This window comes from Mesocricetus auratus, unplaced genomic scaffold, assembly GCF_017639785.1.
Source record: "Mesocricetus auratus isolate SY011 unplaced genomic scaffold, BCM_Maur_2.0 Super-Scaffold_100007, whole genome shotgun sequence".
NCBI lineage: Eukaryota > Metazoa > Chordata > Mammalia > Rodentia > Cricetidae > Mesocricetus > Mesocricetus auratus.
The window spans coordinates 75,187,386-75,208,961 of NW_024429191.1; the positions used below are offsets into that span (position 1 = coordinate 75,187,386).

At 43.6% G+C, this 21,576-nt stretch overlaps 1 protein-coding gene across 3 annotated transcripts in view; it reads left to right on the plus strand.

Annotated features, from left to right (window-relative positions):
* The window catches only part of Socs7 (suppressor of cytokine signaling 7), a 38,012-nt gene that overhangs the window by 5,136 nt on the left and 11,300 nt on the right, over positions 1–21,576 (plus strand). The window contains exons 2-7 of one of the 3 annotated variants that reach the window (XM_040749598.1): positions 4,858–4,922; positions 7,294–7,398; positions 7,827–7,928; positions 8,783–8,913; positions 9,387–9,555; positions 13,667–13,795. In XM_040749598.1, coding sequence (XP_040605532.1) covers positions 4,858–4,922; positions 7,294–7,398; positions 7,827–7,928; positions 8,783–8,913; positions 9,387–9,555; positions 13,667–13,795 — 701 coding nt within the window. The remainder of the gene's footprint in view (positions 1–4,857; positions 4,923–7,293; positions 7,399–7,826; positions 7,929–8,782; positions 8,914–9,386; positions 9,556–13,666; positions 13,796–21,576) is intronic. The other 2 variants (XM_040749599.1, XM_040749600.1) reach the window with 2 other exon arrangements.

The window sequence follows — 21,576 nt, forward strand, 5'->3', positions numbered from 1 at the left end:
CTTGGCCAACATCAGAAACTTAATGTTACTTTGGGTCTTGAGCTCCAGGGGAAGGGATGTTTTTTGCTGATGTTGTTTTGCTTCTTTATTATTACTTTTGGTTTTATTAAACAAGATTTTTTAATGTGTATGTCTGTATGTATGTGCACGTATGTAGGTGCCTGATAGGTCTGAAGAGGACATTGGATCTCATACATCTCGTGTTACAGGCAGATGTGAGCTGCTCAGGTTGGGTGCTGGGAACCAAACCTCTTCCAGGTACTCCAGAAGAATAGCAAGTAACAGTTGATCCTCCCGTCCTCTGCCCTTTTTTTGAAGTAGTCTCACAGTGCAGTGGGACTGGTCTTGAACTCACCATGTAGTTCATCCTGGCTTCCAATTTGAGCTGATCTTCCTGTCTCAGCTTTCTGAGTTCTGAGATTAAAGATGTGTATCTGGTCCTGTATAGCCAGGATGGCTTCAAACTTACTATGTATATCTCAAGGCTGGTCTTGACCTGATTCTCCTGCTTCCATCTCCTTTGTGCTAGAATCACAGCCATGTGTTAACATAACAGCCAAGCTCAAAGGGGCCTTTTCAAGTCATAACATGAGATGCTGAGAGCAAGGTGCTAGTGTGGTGTGCTGAGCTATATTGGGTTTTTGTTTCATGCTCTGTTGGCCTTTTAAACTTTTTACAAACTGCTTGTGGTTGTCAACTCTGTCAGAATGAGCTCTCCTGCTTTAAAATTTTTGTCTTTCCACTTGAGTCTTGTGCCTTCTATATTCTCTTTGCCAACATCATTCCTGAGGTTTTAGGCATTAGACTACACCCCTTGGCTTATCACTAGAAGTTCCCTCCATCGGTTTCTTACGATAGAGTTTTGGATCTGACCTTGCTGCACAGATGTCTGTGTATTGGAACTAAAAATGAACACATGGTTTTTGTGCCTGTAGAACATGGACAGACACACTGGCTTATGATGTATTGGAAATGGCACAGGCTGCGTATCTTGGCACTGAGTGCATTAGCAGGGGCAGAGGTGTATTGGAGCTACACAATCTAGTATTTGAGCATCCTAGTTTGGAAGGTGCTTTAGGAAAGGATACTTGTAAGTTTTAGGGATAAAGTGATTTATGGACAAGAGTGGTAGACATGATTCATTGTTTGATTTTAGGTTCCTAGGAATTTGAAAATTGGCCAACGATTACATCTTTGTGCTATTGTCCTGTTTAGTCTAGCGCTTCTAATTCCTTTTATATCACTAAGCTGTTGCAGTACAGATGATAATTTTCAGAATAGAAATGGACAGAGATGTTCTCTTACCTCCGACTTGGGGCAGTGACATACCTGATTTAAAGGACAGCAAGCCCCCCAAAAGACTTGCCTAAAGCCACCTGTCCATCACTTGAGTCATGACCTACCAAATCATTCTCCAGTGAGTCTGTTCTAAGATGCAAGTGGCCCTCTGGCAAAGTTAAAAGTACTTTAATTTTGTACCTCAGTGTTTATCAAGGTGATGTGGGAAGGCATGAAAAACCCATAAATGTTGTATGGAGGGTTAATTTGAATGTTTATTTGGGCTGGGGATGTAGTTCAGTTGGTGGAGTGTTTGTCTAGTTTGTTCAAAACCCTGGGTTGGATTCCCAGAACTGCAAAATATGTTTATTTGGAGGCCTGGAACGTGTGTAGCTTAGCTGGTAGAGTACTTGCCTTTAATGAATGAAGCCTGAGTTCAGTCCCTAGCACTGTGTAAACCAGCCATGTTGTACCTCATAAACAGTGTATGTATGGTGGTACATGTTTGTAACCCTAGCAATTGAGGAGATGGAGGCAGAAGGGTCAGAAGTTCAGGGTCATCCTCATCTACATATCAGATTCAGGGCCAACATGAGAACCCTGTCTCAAAAAGAAAAAAAATCATCTGGTATTATTCTTGTTGCTTTCCAAAAAAAAAAAAAAAAAAAAAAGATCTTAATCATCTTAGAAATGGGCTTTTATCATCCTAGATATTTACTATATATAAAAAGAGATATAGGAAATATATGTACTAAAGAATAAATCCACATTCAGGTACTCATTAAACTTAGCAAATAGGCATAGTATTAGTCAAAACCTTTATCTAGACTCAAGTGTTGTTGTCCTTGTGATGTTTTGCCTGTCGTATCCTCCCCCACCCGCCCCCAGTTTAACTGCCATCCTCAGTTTTGTGTTAAATTCTTTCTTTGCTTTGTTTTTTTAGTCTTCTAGATTGGCCTCTTCATTAGACTGCCATGAGAATGTTCACAAGGTCCTGGAGGTTGAAAATGGGTTTTTATTAGGCAGCATCTTCCCAAAGTGAGAAGGAAGCACACATATTTATTGTTAGCCTTTCAGCCTCTTAGACCTTTTACTTTTTAGCTTCCAGCCACAAAGCATCCTTCTTTGCCAGGAAAAACCATCTAGCCCTCTCAGATGGCTCTGCCTGGGTTTAAATTCAGATGTTTTTCTTTTTCTAGATCCTAGAGAAACTATGATTTTTCTTCAAAATGTCGGGGGTGGGGGAGAAGATGAGCTGAAGTGAGAAGGCCTCCGCAGACGTGTGCATTTGGGTACTGCCGTTCTTGAGAGCTTGGCACTAAAGAGACTCGTCCCCAGCATGGGCAGATGGTAGAGGGATGCAGCTTCCTTTGAAAAGAGGCAAACTGCCAAATGGCTGAAGTGTGAACCTTTTGAAAGGCCAGTGCTTTGGGTTTCTACTTGCTAAGTTTAATGTTGTGTCCACACGTTATTAAATAAAAGTCGGTTTGGGAGCTCCTCAGCTGCTTTCTGCTCATGTCCAGTGAAATGGACTCTCCATTCTTGTCCTTTGGGTTGCGGGCACTAAGCTGTAGTCACGAGCAACTTGTAAAAACAGAAGCCATGTGTGGTTGTATCTTGTTTTTATGTGGCCATGTCCCCTTGTGGGCTGTGGGTGTGTTCAAGTGTGGATTATTAGATCTCTTAGAAGGAAGCTGCCTGTGTTTCATCTCTTTCTTTCTTTGAGACAGGGTCTATGTAGCCCTGGATGGCCCTGGGACTCACTATATAGCAGGCTAGCTTAAACTCACAGAGACCTGCCTCTCTCTGCCTCCCAAGTGTTGGGAAGGGTGTGCTAAAAGTGTATTCTCTCTCTCTCTCTCTCTCTCTCTCTCTCTCTCTCTCTCTCTCTCTCTCTCTCTCTCTCTCTCTCTCTCTCTCTCTCTGTGTGTGTCTTTTTCTTCTTTCTTCCTTTTTTTTTTTTTTTTTTTTTTTTTTTAAAGCTGTGGTCTTGTTATGGAGCCCAAACTAACCTTTGTGACAAGTCTGTTTTGCTTCCCAAGTGCTGGGACTATTAGGTGTGCAACACCACACCCAGTCCTCAGCTCTTTCTGACTGAAGTCTTCATGGTCTGGTTTTGAGAAGCCCAGGCATCTATAATAAAACATGAAAGCAGAGCCAGGCAGTGGTGATACACTCCTTTAATTACAGCACTTGGGAGGTAGAGGTAGGCAGATCTCTGCGAGTTTGAGGCCAGTCTGGTCTACAAAGGAAGTTCCGGGAGAGCCGAAAAAGAAAAAGAATAAAAAGTGTATTTGTTTTCAGGGTGCAAGGTGTAGTCTAGTTGGTAGAGTACCTGCTTATCATGCACAATGCCCCAAATTCAACCACAGCATGTTTGTGTTTGTCTGCCACATGTATACGGGGCCTTTGAGGCCAGAAGAGGGTATGGAACCACTTGAAAACAAATAATTTTAAATAGGTTTTCATTTTAATTTTTTCCTTCTGTAATGAAGGGTTTACTTTGTGTTTCAGGACATCTGGAATGCAGAGTTTCAGTGATTTAAACACCTGTGTGTTCACTTCTCTTTATTCTCTGTGTGCTTTCTTACTCTATAGTGCAATTGAGAGTTAAAAAGGGTTTACTACTTTCTATTTACTCCTTTGTGTCACAGTATGTCTAGGAGGTGAGCTAGCTATGATACCTGGAGTCAGGCATTGTGAAGCTCTAAGGATAATGTCTAGTGTCAGTCAGTTCTGGGATGGGATTTTAGACTTTATTAGAACTTACCCCTCTTCACTTATTTGTATTGCCTCAGTAAAATCTTAGTCATCTTGAGATGAATGAAAAAAGGTTAACACATTCTGGCTGAAAACATCTGTGTTGGCATCTCTGGTTCCTCATGGTTTGCTGAAAAGCTACTTGAAGTAGGTATAGTTGTTACCTTGGTGTGTAACTGAAGGTGGTTTCTGGAGAGCGTCAAGGCAGAGCTGTGTGACCCGGAGGGGAGGGTGTACTTGGGTGTAGGTGTACTTGGGTGTAGGCAGAACCACTACCCTAAGAAGGCCTTGGCTCATATCTCAGGGCCACGGGCAGAGAGAGTTCATGGTTGAAGATGGCAGTGTATCCTTTCGTGTTCTCAGGCCAGGGTGTGCCCCTGGCTCCCTGACTCCATTTGGAACCTTAGAGTCAGGCCCAGAGGGAAAGCTGTTGTTCTAAACTGGCAGCTGCTCAGGCCTAAAAGCCTTTTGCTTGGCTTTCACATGAAAATCAACTCTGCATCCAACTTCCTTGTGAAATAGACTTCGTAATTACTACTCAGGTGTTTCATTCTTAATGTGCTGGGCGTGGATGAACCTAAAAGGATTGCTATTGCTTTGTAGGCAATCTATTTAGTAGCCAAATCTATTTAAAGAATTGCCTTAATTTATTTCATCCTCCTTTAAATTTTAGGCTTTATTACAGACGTGTTACCAACATGTCTGTAATAAAGGGTTTGTTTTGTGTTTCAGGACATCTGGAATTCAGTGTCCTAGTGATTTAAGTGCATATGTGTTCATTTTCCCCCTTTATTCTTTGTGTACTTTCTTACTCCCTAGGAAACCCAGGTTGACAAGAACTCAAAGTGCCTTTTCTCCAGTCTCCTTCAGCCCCTTGTTCACAGGTAAGGATCATATCTTTCTTTCATTCTGATAACAGAAAGTGGGAGTGTCCTGAGAGCTCTCAGGGAACACACTTGCAGATGCATCACTGGGGGAGCTCCAGGCCCCTTTCAGGCTGTCTGCAATAATTTCCTTCATTCCATGGGGTGAGGCTGTTTTCATGGCAGTTATATAGTTCAGAGTCATTATATATAAATTAAAGGCAAGAATTACAAAGATAGAGGCTTACAATGCATAAAAGACTTTCTTGAAGTCATAATTCCTGTCCCAGCCTCTAAATAAGTTCACAGATTATCTAATAAAAATGACCCGTGTGCATCTGGTCTAGTTTAAAGAGAAGGGCAAAGAGGATTGTGTGAGCTTTTGTCTTACCATTTTAGGGTTGGTAGTTCTTGCAGCTGTCAGTGTTCTTCATTGTGTCTAATTTAAGTGTGTCCTCTTGCAACAGGGAGCACAGTTGCTAAAGTAAGGAGAATGTTGGATGTCCTCTTGGTAGTGGGTCACTGCCATGTCATCTCATATTATGGAGAACTTTTCAGAGAAAGGCCTTCTGTTCTGTCAGTCATATGTAAAGCTTCTGGTTGAGTAGAAGCTGTAAAAAGATCTTTTTCATATTCTTTCAAGTCCAAGAAGCCAGCTGCCCTACTTGGTTGTGACTGAGAAGCCTTTTAAAAAATAGTCTTTTGGTTGGAACCTACTTAACTCCTGTAATTCCACTACATGGAGACGGAGGAAGGATTGCCAAATTCAAGTCTAGTGTGGTCTAAGTAATGATATCAGACCAGTCAGGGCTACATAGTAAGACCCTACCTCAAAAAAACCTTAATTAATTAATTAGATTTAGAATGCCAATCTCTCCTTCCATCCCCCCCCTTTTGGTTCTTTAAGACAGGGTTTCTCTGTGTAGTTCTGGCTGTCCTGGAACTCATTCTGTAGACCAGACTGACTTCCACCTCACAGAGATCGGCCTGCCTCTGCCTCCCAAGTGCTGGGAATAAAGGCGTGCGCCACCAATGCTCGGCTCAGTTAACCTTTTTTGGTTCTTGCTTTTGTCATGTCCATGTAGTGGGCATCTAGCAAGCCACATTGGCATGCAGATCTGCAAAACAATGGCATAGTTTTATTTGATAAAGAAGGTTCCTTTTCAGAGTTAGAGCCCTTGTTCAAGGTAAGTCAGTGGCAGAAACAGCATTGGATGGCTTTCTCGCTGTCAAGCTATGCTAATAATGCTTTTCTCCTGAGGAAACCTGGGCCTTAGTGTGCTAAAGGAATGATAGGATTTCTTGGTTTTGTTTTGTTTTGAGACAGGGTTTCTCTGTGTAGCCCTGGCTGTCCAGGAACTTACTCTATAGGGTGGCCTCGAACTTGGAGACCTACCTGTCTCTGTCTCCCCAGTGCTGGGATTAAAGCCACGCAGATTTTTATTTCTAAAATGTTTATTTTATATGTACAGATATTTTGTCTATATGTATGTCTGTGTACCGCCTACGAGTCTGGTGTCTTTGGGGGCTATATGAAGGCGTCAGAAACCTTAGAACTTGAGTTATAGACAGGTGGGAACTGCTATTCAGTGCTGAGAATCAAATCTTTGTCCTCTGGACCAGCAGCCAGCGCTTTTAACCCCAGCCATCTCTCCAGCCCTGGAATGATAGGATTTAGAAATAATAATTTTAAGTTTTATTATTTTGTTCCTTTTTATTTACATTTTATTTTTGATTGTGTGCCTTATCATGGATGTAGAGTCAGTTCTTGCCTGGGTGGTGTGGTGCATACCTTTAATCTCAGCACTCTGGAGGCAGAGGCAGGCGGAACTCTATGAGCTTGAGGACAGCCAGGGCTACACAGAGAAGCCCTGTAACTGGGGAGAAAAAATCAGTTCTTTTCTCCCACCATGCAGGACTTGGGAGGGGGCGAACTCAGATTACCAGGTTTGTTAGCAAGTCCCTTTACCTACTGGGCCATCTTACCATCCCTAGTTTTCCTATTTTATGTATATCAGTTGTTTTTTTACATGTATGTGTGTACTGTATATGGTCTTGGTGCCTGTGGAGGCCAGAAGAGAGGGGGATGAATCCCCTGGTACTGGAGTTAAGGTGGCTATGAGCGTCATGTGAGTGTGGAGAAGGGAATCTGGGTCTGCTGGAGAACCGCAGCCTCGTGACCTCCAAGCCAGCACACTAACCCAAGAACAACTAGATTCTCAACCAGTTGCTGTTCTGGGTAATTTCAACCTGGAGAGCATCAGATTCTAAGCTTTGGGGCCTTCAGTCCCCAGCCCTCTGGCCTCCCTTGCTTGCCCTCTGTTTCCCTTCCTTTTGGCCTCAGCTTTGGGCGTGGTGCTTCTATAACATACTTGCTATATGAATCCTTCAGGTGAGACAGTGTCGCTTGTGGATGTGGACATTTCTCAACGGGGCCTGACCTCTCCACATCCTCCAACTCCCCCTCCTCCTCCAAGAAGAAGCCTCAGCCTCCTAGGTATAGTCTCTGACTTGCCCTTTTGCCTTCTTGCCCTAGAGGGAGGGTGAGCTCTAGGGATCTGTTCTTTTGTCAGGAGCCAGATTAGTTTCTGGGTTTCTATTGATGATCCAATTGTTTCCCATTCCTTTCTCCATACCTCTGTCATACCTGTAGGCACATAAATGGGTGGGCATCTGATCTGCATGCAGCAGTATTTACTGTCCATGTGTTGACTAGCTCCATGTTTGCCTTGCCCTCAGTCTGTTGCTACTGAGCTGTTTTAGGAGTACCCTCATTCTCCTGCTTTCTAAGCAAAGCAGAGCTGGTAGGAGAACTTACCTCGTGCATAGAGATAACAGAGGGCAGCCTGACATCCACCTCCTCTGCCTTCACCTTCTGTTGTGTGCTCATTTTGCTGAACCTCTTGCTTTTGTTCTCTCTTCTAGATGATATCAGTGGGACGCTGCCTACATCTGTCCTTGTGGCTCCGATGGGGTCTTCCTTGCAGTCTTTCCCCCTACCTCCGCCTCCTCCACCCCACGCCCCAGGTTAGCTTAGCTTAGAGGCAAGACTTGTAAGAGTGGAAGGATGGGAGAAGTCTGTTTATGGACAAAGTCTCAATCTTTATCCCCTTAGCTGGACTAGGACTTGAAAATGAGTTCAAAAAATATTTTTTCTAACCTGTTTCTTTATGGAAGTAAATATTTTTCCTAGAAATAAAAGACTGAGATTTTTGGTCCCTGTTTCTGGGGCTGTTTTGCAATCTCTGAGTAGATATCACTTAAGAAACTGCCTTAATGTCAGTTCAATGAACAGATTGAATATGTTGCTGGTTATCAGAGTTCTGTGTTTTTTGTTTTTTTTTTCTAAGCTTTTTGGTATTTACCGCAGCCTTGTAAATAAGTACCAAGCATTTAGTAGCCCATACCTGCTTTGCCAGCCTCCGGTACCCAAGGAATAAAATGAATGAAATCAGCATTCTTTTCTACTTGCCTGGCAAAAATCGTTACTCTCCTTGGGCAAGTAAGCGAGTCACTATTTCCAAGGCTGCTTTACCGGCACTTCACTTCGAGGTGGGAGAAGTTGGAATCGCTCTAGGCTGGTGAAGCCGTTGAAGTAGTCACCTTAGTCAGGTTAGTGAGCGGCTCCCCTCCTGCTTTCCTGGGGTTGAATGCCCCACCCATCCTTCACAGCTTACACGAGCCCACACAGCTTTTTGTTCCAGCCCATCCAGCTCTTCCCACTGCTTTGGCTTCCACCTTCCCTCTCCAGCTTAGCTTCTAATGCCTTGTCCTCTTCAGTTAGCATCTCTTTTTTCTTTTCTTTTTGTGGGGAGGGGAAGTCTGCCTATGGATGGGAGCAGTGTGATAAAACAAGTGGTCTCCATTCTCTTGCTCTGCAGATGCATTTCCCCGGATTGCTCCCATCCGAGCATCGGAATCCCTACATAGCCAGCCCCCTCAGCACCTCCAGTGTCCCCTCTACCGGCCGGATTCAAGCAGCTTTGCAGCCAGCCTTCGAGAGCTGGAGAAGGTAGGTGATGTGGTGTCTGAGTCTATGTCTGGGCTGTCCTTCCCGGTTTTAGAGGGAGAGGAGTTTCTGTGCTTCCATAGTCACAGTGGCTAGACAGTAGGCTCTTGTTCACACCATACGAAAGGTAAGAATGCTGAATTTGGAGAGAACAAAGTTAGACATAATGGAGGAGGAGTGTGGAGAAATACTGGGAATAGTCTAAGGTGGTTTTGCGAGGTAAACTGACCAGTTAGTTCCTTCTTGTCCTTGTAGGACCATTGGTAATGAAATGTAGAGTTGGTCTTCTGGTGCTGGGGAGGATGAAACATGGAAGGAGCCTGGTTTTCACTGCTGTGGTTGGCACAATGTTAATGGCTTTTACCTTCTTAGATATTTTGGAGAAGGAGGGAGGGAAATCTCCCCTCATAAAATAGATTGTGCCCAAGATGTTGTCATTTCTCTGTCAATTGCTTCACTGTTTTCTATTTTTATAGTGTGGTTGGTATTGGGGGCCGATGAATTGGGAGGACGCAGAGATGAAGCTGAAAGGGAAGCCAGATGGCTCTTTCCTGGTACGAGACAGCTCTGATCCTCGCTACATCCTGAGCCTCAGCTTCCGATCACAGGGCATCACCCATCACACTAGAATGGAGCACTATAGAGGTGAGATATGCTGCTACTAGGAGAAAGCCTTCCTCCAGCTTTGCCTTTTCCTACCTTTGCTGAGTTAGGCCCCTGACCTCCTTTTTAAGTTTTATTCTGAGACAGGGTTTCTCTGTGGCTTTGGAGGCTGTTCTGGAACTAGCTCTTGTAGACCAGGTTGGTCTCGAACTCACAGAGATCTGCCTGCTTCTGCCTCCCGAGTGCTGGGATTAAAGGCGTGCACCACCAACGTCTGTCTTCATTATTTTTATTTTATGAGTGTGGGCTTGAGTGTATTGTCTATATACCACCTAAAAGAGGGTATTAGGTTTCCTGGAGCTGGAATTATCCACAGTTATAAGTGCTAGGCAGCAAACCCCGCAAAAGTAGTGAATGCTCTTAACCTCTAAGCCATTCTCCAGCCTGTCTGTCTGTCTGTCTGTCTGTCTGTCTCTCTGTATGGTGTGGGTGGGTGGGTTGGAGAGAGGGAGAGGGAGGAGAGAGCACTACAGGGTGCCTGTGAGGTTAGAGGACACTTTGAATGTCTTGCATGTTAGTCTGTACCTTCCGCTTAAGACAGGCTTTCTTGTTCACTAGTGCAGCCTAATCTAGCATATATCAGTGTAGTCGGCCTGAGGTTTTGGAAACTTTCTTGTCCCTGCGTAGGAGTGCTGGAAACATGGACATGTGACATCACATGTGCTTTACATGGGCTCTGCAGATCTAAATCAGGTCCTCATGCTTACATGGCAAGTGCGTTAACCACCAAGCATCTCCCTAGTCTTTTTTTGTTTTTGTTTTTTTGTTTTGTTTTGTCTTTCAAAACAGGATTTCTCTGTGTAGTCCTGGCTGTCCTGGACCTTGTTCTATAGGCCAGACTGGCCTCAAATTCACAGAGGTCTACCTGCCTCTGCCTTCTCAGTGTTGGAATTAAAGGTATATACCACTATGATCAGCCCAAGATTTAATTCTTTATGTACAAATAGTAGCCTGGTGGTGGTGATGCATGCCTTTAAGGCAGACGCAGGCAGGTTTCTTTGTGTTCAATGACAACCAGGGCTACACAGAGGGGCCAGTTTCCAGAACAAGGTAGACATATCCACCTTAGCATGCAAAGTTGTTTTATCTTTAATAAATAGTAAAATTATGTCTTCTAAATATTCTTTCAAAAATAAAGCTGGGCCAGGCCATGGTTGCCCATGTCTTTAATCCCAGCACTTGGGAGGCAGAGGCAGGCAGATCTCTGAGTTTAAGGCCAACCTGGTCTGTAGAATGAGTTCCAGGACAGCCTCCAAAACAATACAGAGAAACCCTGTCTCAAAAAACAAACAAATAAATAATTAAAGTGAAAATCTTTGATTTTTCAAAAAACGTTTTATCTTTATACCTGTTTAAATACCTAGACACATGGATTGCATGTAAAATTTCTTAGGGGGAAAAGGATTATCTGTAGAAAAAGTTTAAGAAGCCATGAATTACCAGGAGGTGGTAGCATGTGCCTTTAATCCCAGTACTTGGGAGGCAGAGGCAGGTGGATCTTTGTGAGTTCAAGGCCAGCCTGTCTACAAAGTGAGTTCTAGGACAGCTAAGGCTACACAGAGAAACCCTGTCTTGAACCCCCCCCCCAAAAAAAAGAAGCCATAAATTAGGTTAGGAAAGATAGCTCAGTGGTAAGGAACACTTGTTGCTCTTCCAGAGGACCAGAGTTCAGTTCCCAGCATCCATGCCAGGTGGCCCACAACTGTTTATAACTCTAGTTCTAGGGAATCTGATCCTTCTTTTGACCTCCATGGTTACCCATACATACATGGAACATACACACACAAATAAAAACAAATCTTGAAAAAAAAAAAGAAGCCATGGGTTAGGTAAGTATTGAAAGTGAGATTTGGTAAGAAGCCTTCGCTGCCTATTTTTCTGCCATTCTAAAAAAGCAGAATGACAGGTAAACCAAATTTGAAATAAAGTATTTTAGAATGAAGTGTTTTGTTAAAACTATTAGATTGATAGTTGACTAGACTATGGGAATGGTAAATGAATACTTGACCTTTAGGTTCATACTAGGTGAGGAAGGGAAGTGAGAGCTCTTTTTTTTTTTTTTTTTTTTTTTTTTTTGGTTTTTCGAGGCAGGGTTTCTCTGTATTGTTTTGGAGGCTGTCCTGGACCTCGCTCTGTAGACCAGGCTGGCCTCGAACTCACAGAGATCCACCTGCTTCTGCCTCCCAAGTGCTGGGATTAAAGGCATGCACCACCAGCGCCTGGCTGTGAGAGCTAGAGCTCTTCTAAGTACTACTGTAGTGACTTTGGTTAAAGGTCCTTTCTTCTTACAAAAAATGGGGTTTTTAGAAAGCAGCTTTGTTTCTGGTGCCTGTTGATAATGGGACATGCCTTCATCATTTTAGGCGATGCCATCAGAGTAACTGCAGGGACTCCAGTCTACAGTTTCTTTGAGTGATTAGTTATCATGAATTGTGTTCTTTTGGTGGGTGATTCTTCTGGAATTTTGTATTAAGTCATAGGAGCTCAGATTCTCTTTGCCTTTCGGACTATGGAATTGGAGGAAGTAGGGACTTGTAGTGTTCTTTCTGGGCATGGGATTTAGAAGCTCAAGAAGGAAAAACTGATTTGACTTTTTGTGTTCCTGCTGTGCAAGAATGAATATTTGAAGGTGGAATAGTATGTGTACTTGAAGTCTTAGATCTGAGATCACTTACACCATTACTGTTTCTCACCTCTCACATCCTTTATAGTATGTGTGTTTCTTCATTATATGATAAGTGTACTTAGCATTTGTAAATATAAATATGGGAAGTGTGTGTCATTTAAGGAGTAGTATACATATGGAATTCTGAATTTAATTATTTTTAATTTATGCTTTCTGTATGTGCATTTGTGAGCATGTGTGTATGCTACCACATGTGTGTAGACAGAAGCACTGGAGGGAAGCAGTTCTTTCTTCCTGCTATGTTGGTTCTAACTAGGGTGAGGACTCAGGTTGTCATCTTTGGTGGCAAACACCTTTACCCACTGAGCCATCTTGCTGGCCCTCTATTTTATTTTAAGATTTTTAAAAAAGATTTATTTATTTGTTTGTTTGTTTGTTTATTATGTATACAGTGTTCTGTTTGCATGTATCCCTGAAGGTTAGAGGGCACCTGATCTCATTACGGATGGTTGTGAGCCACCATGTGGTTGCTGGGAATTGAACTTAGGACCTCTGGAAGAGCAGCCAGTGCTCTTAACCTCTGAGCCATCTCCAGCCCCTTATTTTAAGATTTAAAAAAATTTGCATGTATGTCTGTGTGAGGAAGTCAGATATTGGAGTTACAGACAGGTATGAGCTGCCATGTGGGTGCTGGGAATTGAACCCAAGTCCTCTGCAAGAGCAGTCAGTGCTCTTGAACCACTGGCCATCTCTCCAGCCCCTTAAGATTTTTGTTTGTCTGTTTGTTTTGAGATAGGGATTGTCTGTATAGCCCTGGCTGTCCTGGAACTTATTCTGTAGACCAGACTGGTCTTGAACTCACAGATATTCTCCTGCCTCTAGCCTCCTGAGTGCTGGGATCGAGGTGTGTTTCACCATATCCAGCAAAGTGAGTTTTTAAAAATTATATTTAAATGGTTTAAGAATTTAATTATTAAGCCAGGTGGTGGTGATACACGCCTTTAACCCCAATACTTGGGAGGCAGAGACAGGCAGATCTCTGTGAGTTTGAGACCAGCTTGATCTGCAGAGCTACACAGAGAAACCGTGTCTCAAAAAACGGAAACAAAATTAAAATGTTCAAACCAGCCTCTCAGATCATTTGAGTTTTTTTTTTTTCTCGAGACAGGGTTTCTCTGTGGCTTAGAGGCTGTCCTGGAACTCGCTGTTGTAGACCAGGCTGGTCTCGAACTCACAGAGATCCACCTGCCTCTGCCTCCTGAGTGCTGGAATTAAAGGCATGCTCCATCACCACCGAGATTCATTTGAGGGTTTTTTTTTTTAATTTTTAGAGTTTCGCTATATAGCCTAGTCTGACTTCTAACTCAGATCTTCCTACCTTAGACATGTGAGTGCTGAGATGATGAGAATGTGGTACCACACTCACCAGAAAAGCTTGTAAATTGACTCTTTAAACTTCCATTTCAGGAACCTTCAGCTTATGGTGCCACCCCAAGTTTGAGGATCGCTGTCAGTCTGTGGTAGAGTTCATCAAGAGAGCCATCATGCACTCCAAGAATGGAAAATTTCTCTATTTCTTGAGATCCAGGGTCCCAGGTAAAGCTGTAGTTATAGTAATTATTATTGTTACCTTTTTGAGACAGGGCCTTACTGTGTATTTCAGGCTGGTCTTGAACTTTCTGTGTAGCCCAAACTGGTCTTAAACATATTGTCCTCTTGCCTCAGCCTCCTGCTAGTTATATTAATTTTTAAACCTAACTTGGATATGACAGTATCCTACCGGAATGTCCCAGCCCCCAAACAAAGGCCACACCTGAAATTTTTCGACCTGGCTATTGTAGCAACTCCTTTTCCTGCAGAGTCCAGTGACTGACTCCAGCCCTTTACGTTAATTGTACAGTGCTCTGAAGAATGGTTTCTACTTCTCTGACCATATGAATAAGAACACCACTCTTGTCTCTGAAATCCAGGCATCTTGTACCATTTGACATCAAGATGACTCCTTCCTGTTGTTACAGGTGTCTTTTTTTTTTTTTTTTTTTTTTTGAGACAGGGTTTCTCTGTATTGTTTTGGAGGCTGTCCTGGAACTCGCTCTGTAGACCAGGCTGGCCTTGAACTCACAGAGATCCACATGCCTCTGCCTCCCAAGTGCTATGTTACAGGTGTCTTGACTTTTACTTGTGAAACAGAAAGTGACAACTCCCGTGTCACATCCCCAGGGACAGGGATGTGAGAGTGGGCTCACCGAAAAGGCAGTGGTGAGGGGTCCATGGTTTGTTCACACCGTACTAACTGACCAAGAGGAGTGGGGTTGTTGTTGTTTTGTTTTTGGTTGGTATATTGACATCCCTGCTGCTGTTAAAGACAAAGACCTCACTCCATTTGAGAGCACCTGCTTCTCTGGTGTGGTTATACAGTCAACCAGCCCACTCAAGAAAGCACCTGCCTTGTCTCTATCAGAGGTTTAGAGGAAATTGGTTTTTAGCATTGGGTAAATAAAACCAACAAGCACATTAATGTGAAAAATTTGTAGGATACAAACAGAACTTAGAGAGCTTCATGCTTTCACTTGGAATCATATTAGTTTCCTAAGTAGGGTGCAAGAATTTGCTCTAAAATGTAGGAGTTGCTGGGGAGCCTTGGGCAGAACATCAGGAACAGGATTGGGCCAGGTGACAGTGATGTTTGTATAATGTTGGTGATTTAAATAAGGCACGACAGGGTGTGAACTGTATTAATTCTCACTTCATTTGGTATTTGCTGCCGTGCTGCCAACACCGTCAAGCTCATGTGTTTGTCTTAGTTGAAGGAAAATGCTAGCATTCGTCAGGATTGACTCTGCTTAGCAATTTTTAACATTTGTGGATATGATGGATATTTATTTAACAAACATTTATTTGTAACTTGGTATAAAAAGTAAGCCAGTTGATGCCCTCAGGCAGCTCATAGCCGTAAGGAAGAGATGGCAGAAAGACAAAGGTAGAACCCCAAGCACAGAAGTGATTTTCAGGGACAGAGTAATGAGCTCTGCTTGATGTGAAGTAGGCATGCTCAGTCTTACTACTATGGAGCATCTCTGCTTGCAGACTATTGAGGGACTTGGTGGACTCTTGGGCTCCATCAATACAGCTTTTTATCCCACAAATGTGCTTTATCTTCAGCTGAGATTTCTAACTTTGAACATAGGTTAGAGTTTGTAGTGTTTACTACTATTTATTGAGTGTCTGTTATATACCAAGTAGTAGGCCAAGTTTTTGGTTTAAGTCTTTTACTTCTTTTTATTTTATTTTAATTTTAAATAACATGTCAATCCCAGTTCCCTCTCCCTCCCCTCCTCCTGCACTCCCCACCATCCCCCCAGCCTCCCACCCTATCGCCACTTCCTTCCACATAGGGGATGTCTAGAGTTTCACTCAGGGCAGGGTCCAGCCACTCCCCTAAGAGTCCAGGCTGAGAGATCCCTCTTTGTGTTATGGACACACGAAGTCCGTTTGTATGCCAGGGATAAACACTGATCCACTGCCCAGGGCCCCATAGGTTTCCCAGGCCTCCTCACTGACTCTTACACTCAGGGGGTCTGGATCAGTCCCATGCTGGCCTCCCAGCTGTCGGTCTGTGGTCCAAGAGCTCTCCCCTGTTCAGATCAGCTGTCTCTGCTGGTTTTGCCAGCCCAGTCTTTGCCAATTTGCTTATCACTCCTCTCTCTCTGTCACTGGGTTCCATGGGTTTAGTTCAGTGTTTAACTGTGGGTGTTTGCCTCTGCTTCCATCAGTCACTGGATGAAGGCTCCAGGATGGTTATAGATATCAAGTTCATTATCAGGAATGGGCATTCAAAGTGGTCTCTCCACTATTGCTTAGCTTGCCAGTTGGTGTCATCCCTTTAGATCACTAGAGGTCTCACTGGTGCCAGGTCTGTCTTCTAACCTATGATTCCCTCTTCCCCCTATTCTACCCCCCACTCAACCTTCCTGTTCCCCCATGACCTACTCTCTCTTCCTCTTCTCCCCCTCTCTTCTTCCCAGCTCCCATTCCCCCCACCCCTCGCCATGTTCCCCATCTGTTCAGAGGATCTTGCCTCATTCCTCTTCTCTGGGTTACCATGCATCTCTCTCTTAGGTTCTTTCCTGTTTCCCAGACTCTCTGTCAGTGGGAGTGCAGATTGGCACTATCCTGATTCATGTCTAAAATCCATATATGAGTGAGTACATACCATGTTTGCCTTTTTGTGACTGGGTTACCTCACTCAGGATGGTTTCTTCTAGTGCCATCCATTTACCTTCGAATTTCAAGATTCCATTGTTTTTTTCTGCTGAGTAATACTCCATTGTGTAAATGTACCACATTTTCTCTATCCACTCTTCAGTTGATGGGCATTTAGGTTGCTTTCAGGTTCTGGCTATTACAAATAATGCTGCTGTGAACATAGTGGAGCAGATGTCCTTGTTGTATGAATTTGCATCTTTTGGATATATGCCTAAGAGTGGAATTGCTGGGTCTTGTGGTAGATTGATTCCCATTTTCCTGAGGAATCTCCATACTGATTTCCAAAGTGGCTGTACGAGTTGGCACTCCCACCAGCAGTGAAGGAGTGTTCCCCTCTCTCCAGCATAAATTGTCTTTGGTGTTTTTGATTTTAGCCATTCTGACAGGAGTAAGATGGTATCTCAAAGTTGTTTTGATTTGCATTTCCCTGATGGCTAAGGATGTTGAGCACTTTCTTAAGTGTCTCTTGGACATTTTAGCCTCCTCTATTGAGAATTCTTTGTTTAGTTCTGTACCCCACCTTTTTGGATCCTTTGGTGTTTTGGAGACTTGCTTCTTGATTTCTTTGTAAATTTTGGAGATCAGCCCTCTGTCAGATGTGGAGTTAGTGAATATCTTTTCCCATTGTGTGGACTGCCTTTTTGTCTTGTTGACTGTGTCCTTTGCCTTACAGAAGCTTCTTAGTTTCAGGAGGTCCCATTTGCTAATTGTTAAATCTTTTAATTCTTTAACCACCTCAAAGGTAGCTAATCGATTAATCTATTAAAATTATAGCTAGTGGGACTAGGCAATTTAATTCAGTTGGTAGAATGCTTGCCTAGCACTAATGAAGCCCCAGAGTCAGTCCCCAGCACAGCACACACTAAGTGTAGTGGGCATACTTGCAATCCTAGCACTCAGGATGTGAGCTGACCCAGGGTCTTGGGCAAGCTGGGCAAACTCTGTGGAATCACATTCGCAGCTATCTGTGTGTGTGTGTGCGTGCGTGCGTGTGCGTGCATGCATGCATAATATTTGCTTTGGGAGGTGGTGTCTGATGTATGCGAGGCTGGCTTCAAGCACACTATCTGAAGATGAATTTCCGATCTCAGCACTTAATATGTAGTCCACAGTAGTCCTTGTGACAGTCCCCCTGCCTTAGCCTCCTAAGTACTAGGATTATAACTGAAAGCTACCATACCCTGCTGGGACAAGTATATTAAGTTCAGCATCATAAAGAGATACCCTGCCTTAAAATATTTTTAAATAGAGCCGGGCGGTGATGGCGCACGCCTTTAATCCCAGCACTCGGGAGGCAGAGGCAGGCGGATCTCTGTGAGTTCGAGGCTAGGCTGGACCGACAGCCTCCAAAATAATACAGAGAAACCCTGTCTCCTAAAAGCCAAAAAAATTTTTTTAAATAAAAATACCGTTCTGTCTGGAACTTACCTATTGTAACCCCATGGTTACAGTATGGCTCTCTGAATTTCCTGTAAAATCATTATTGAATCCAAAAGCTTGATTGATTCCTTTTGGGCGTTTGGTGGAAGGAGGGCACCAGATTTCATTATGGATGGTTGTGAGCCTCCATGTTGTTGCTGAGAATTGAACTCATGACTCTGGAAGAGCAGCCAGTGCTCTTCTGAGCCATCTCTCCAGCCCTCAAGTCCAAAGTCTTTTGTTTGTTTGTTTTTTTTTTTTTGAGGCAGGGTTTCTCTGTATTACTTTGGATGAAATCTGTCTTGGAACTGGCTCTGTAGACCAGGCTGGCCTCAAACCCTCCTGAGTGCTAAGATTAAAGGTGTATGCCACCAGTACCCAGCTAAGTCCAAAGTTGTTACTTGTGAGCTCCTACAGAATCAGACAAGCTACACACTTCAGCTGTCAAGGGCTCTAGGGCCAATGGCTTAAATGAACCTGTGTCTTCACAAGATGGGTCCCCAAGGGGAAGATTTTCCCTCAGGATACGTTTCCTGATGTATTGTTCAGATAGGAAATATCTCTGCAATGGGGCTTTAACAATTGCAGCTACTTTCTCAGCACTATTCTGAATGCTCCCTTGTTTTGAAATGGTCTATGCCAAACAAATTAGTCCATTAGCTTTCAACTTTTCTCAGATTCTCAGGACATAAACAGAATGAAAGCACATTCTTGGCTAAAACAGTACATTAATGGCCCCTAGCCCAGTTCCTGATAGAATCCTTGCTTCCCTCTGAAACCTTCTGAGTGGGTCCCCACTGTCCAAGTTTCCTCAGTATTCTTGCCTTCCAAATTTCCGTGAGAATGGCCACTTAAGCTCTGCTTCTAACACTCAAGAGCTTTTTAAATGCACGGTTCCAAACTCTTCTATATTCTAGCCACAAAACATTTTCAGTAACCTAAGGACCATATGTAACCATGTTTATCAGCAATGACCCCACTCCTGGTACCGATTTCTGACTTAGTTTCCTTTCATATTGCTATGATAAAATATTCTGAAGCAATCTAAGGGAAGCCAGAGATAGGATTTAGTGGCTAAAATCACTAGCTGCTTTGGCAGAGAACCTGGGTTCCATTCTCCACACCCACATAGCAGTTACTGTCTCTAATTCCAGTTCCCAAGGATCCAGCTTCCTCTCCTCGGGGCCAGGCATTCAGATAGTTCTATACTGGCCTCTCGGCTATCAGTCTGGGGTCCATGAGCTTCCACATGTTCAGATCAACTGTTTCTGTGGGGTTTTCTAGTCTGGTCTTGACCCCTTTGCTCATCACTCCTCTCCTCTCTGCAACTGGGTTCCAGGAGTTTGGTTCAGTGTTTAGCTGTGGGTGTCTGCTTCTGCTTCCATCAGCTACTGAATGAAGGCTCTAGGATGGCATATAAGGTAGTCATCAATCTCATTATCAGGGAAGGGCATTTAAGATAACCTCTCCACTATTGCTTAGATTTTTAGTTGGACTCATCCTTGTAGATCTCTGGACATTTTCCTAGTGCCAGATTTCTCTTTAAACCTATAATAACTCCCTCTATTAAGGTATCTCTTTTCTTGCCCTCCTCTATTCTTCCCCTGACTCAATCTTCCTGCAACCCCTCATGTCCTCCTCTCCCCTCTTCTTCCCTTCTCTTCTGCTTATTTTTTAAACTTTATTCATTTTGGGGTGCTGGGCATCAAACTAAGGCCTTGCTCTTGCTAAGCAGATGTTCTACCACTGTGCAATACTAATTATCCCCATTTTGCTCACTTTCAACTGGGTTTATATTATTTTTATATACATTTTTTTTCTTGTATCTTGTTTTTGCTCTCCAAGACAGGGTTTCTCTGTGTAACAGTCCTGGCTATTCTGGAACTGGATTTGTAGACCTGGCTGACTTCCAGCTCAGAGAGATCACACACTAAACAATAAAATTTAAATAATTAAAAAAAAAAGATCGGCCTGAATCGGGGAAGAAGACTAAAGGCTTTCAGAATAGGAGCCTTTAGTGTCTAGCAGAGGTTGGTCATGCCTAAATCAATGCTGGGTGTCTTGGATACCCTTTACAGTGCAAGTGCTCAGAGGAGCCACCTAAGAAGGGATTTCTCCCAAGATTCCCTTTGCTGTGGTGGAGCCACCATGGTCTCCATCTGGTAGAGCAGGTGCTGAAGGCAGGCTGCCTTTATTATTATTGGGGGGGGCGGTTCAAGACAGGGTTTCTCTGTAGCTTTGGAACCTGTCCTGGACTCACTCTGTAGATCTCACAGAGATCTATCTGCCTCTGCTTCCCTATTGCTGGGATTAAAGGCATGAGCCACCACCGCCCCCTAGCTCTGCCTTTATTATTTTCTAACCAGTTGTGTCTATAGTATTTCTTAAGTTTTTTTTTTTTAATGTATGAGTGCTCTATCTGCATGTCAGCCTTTATGCCAAAAGAGGATATCAGATCCCATTACAGATAGTTGTGAACCACCATGTGATTGCTAGGAATTGAACTCAGGTCCTCTGGAAAAGCAGACAGTACTCTTAGCTGCTGAGCCATCTCTACAGTCCTGGATAGGATGGTGGCTAAGAAAAAACTTCTTAGCTGGGTGTGTGGCATATGCCTTTAATACCAGCACTCTGGGAGGCAGAGTGGATTTCTGAGTTTGAGTCCAGTCTGGTTTACAGAGTGAGTTCCAGGTCAGCTAAGGCCACACACAGAAACCCTGTCTTGAAAAACCAAAACCAGAATTCCATCAGTAACTTTTCAATCTTGTTTTCAGTTTGCTTCTCATATTCTTCATAGTTCCTTCATTTGAACGTGTTTTAGTGTGCTGCCATTCTTGGTGGGTGTCTATTCTGTGGCACTGACTGTGGGAATTGTGCTTCCCCAGCACAGATCTGGTCCATGTGTGGGAGTTTGCTCTGGAACCTGGCTGGCACTTGTGCTCGGGTTGCTCAAGCTGCTGTAGTTCTTTCAAAAGTATCGTTTGCATCTCTCTTTTTTGTTTGTTTGTTGGTTGGTTTGTTTTTCGAAACAGGGTTTCTCTGTATTGCTTTGGAGATTGTCCTGGAACTCGCTCTGTAGACCAGGCTGGCCTGGAACTCGAAGAGATCCGCCTGCCTCTGCCTCCCCAGTGCTGTGCCACCATCACCTGGCCAAGTATCATCATCTTTGTTCCTGATGCTCGAGGGGTAGAAAGGAGAGCAGTGAGGGAAGGATGGGCACAGAGCTGCTGTGACCTGGCCTGGAAAGACAGTTGCAGGTGCGGCAGTCTTGACACCAGCTCCACCTCCACCTGCCCTCCTTTCTGCTTACTGGTTGCAATGTTGTGATGCCTTTCAGAGCTGCTACAGGGAGGGCTTGTAGTGAGTTTTTTCTGTCCTGCCAGCCAGCTCCCAAATAATGACACAGAGACTTATTAATTATGAAAGCTCAATCTTGTCGCATTAACTCTTACAACTTAAATTAACCCATAGTTTTGAATCTATGTTCCATCAGGTGGCTCCTACCCTTACTCCATTCTGTGTCCCATCTCCATGGTCTCTCTGCCTCTTTTCTTCCCATAGTTCTCTCTTCTACAAGTCTCACCTCTACCTCCTGCCCAACTGGCCATTCAGCTCTTTATTAAACCAATCAGAAGGCACCTTAACAAAGACACATCTTCAGTGTACAAAAAGATCATTCCACAACAAAGGCT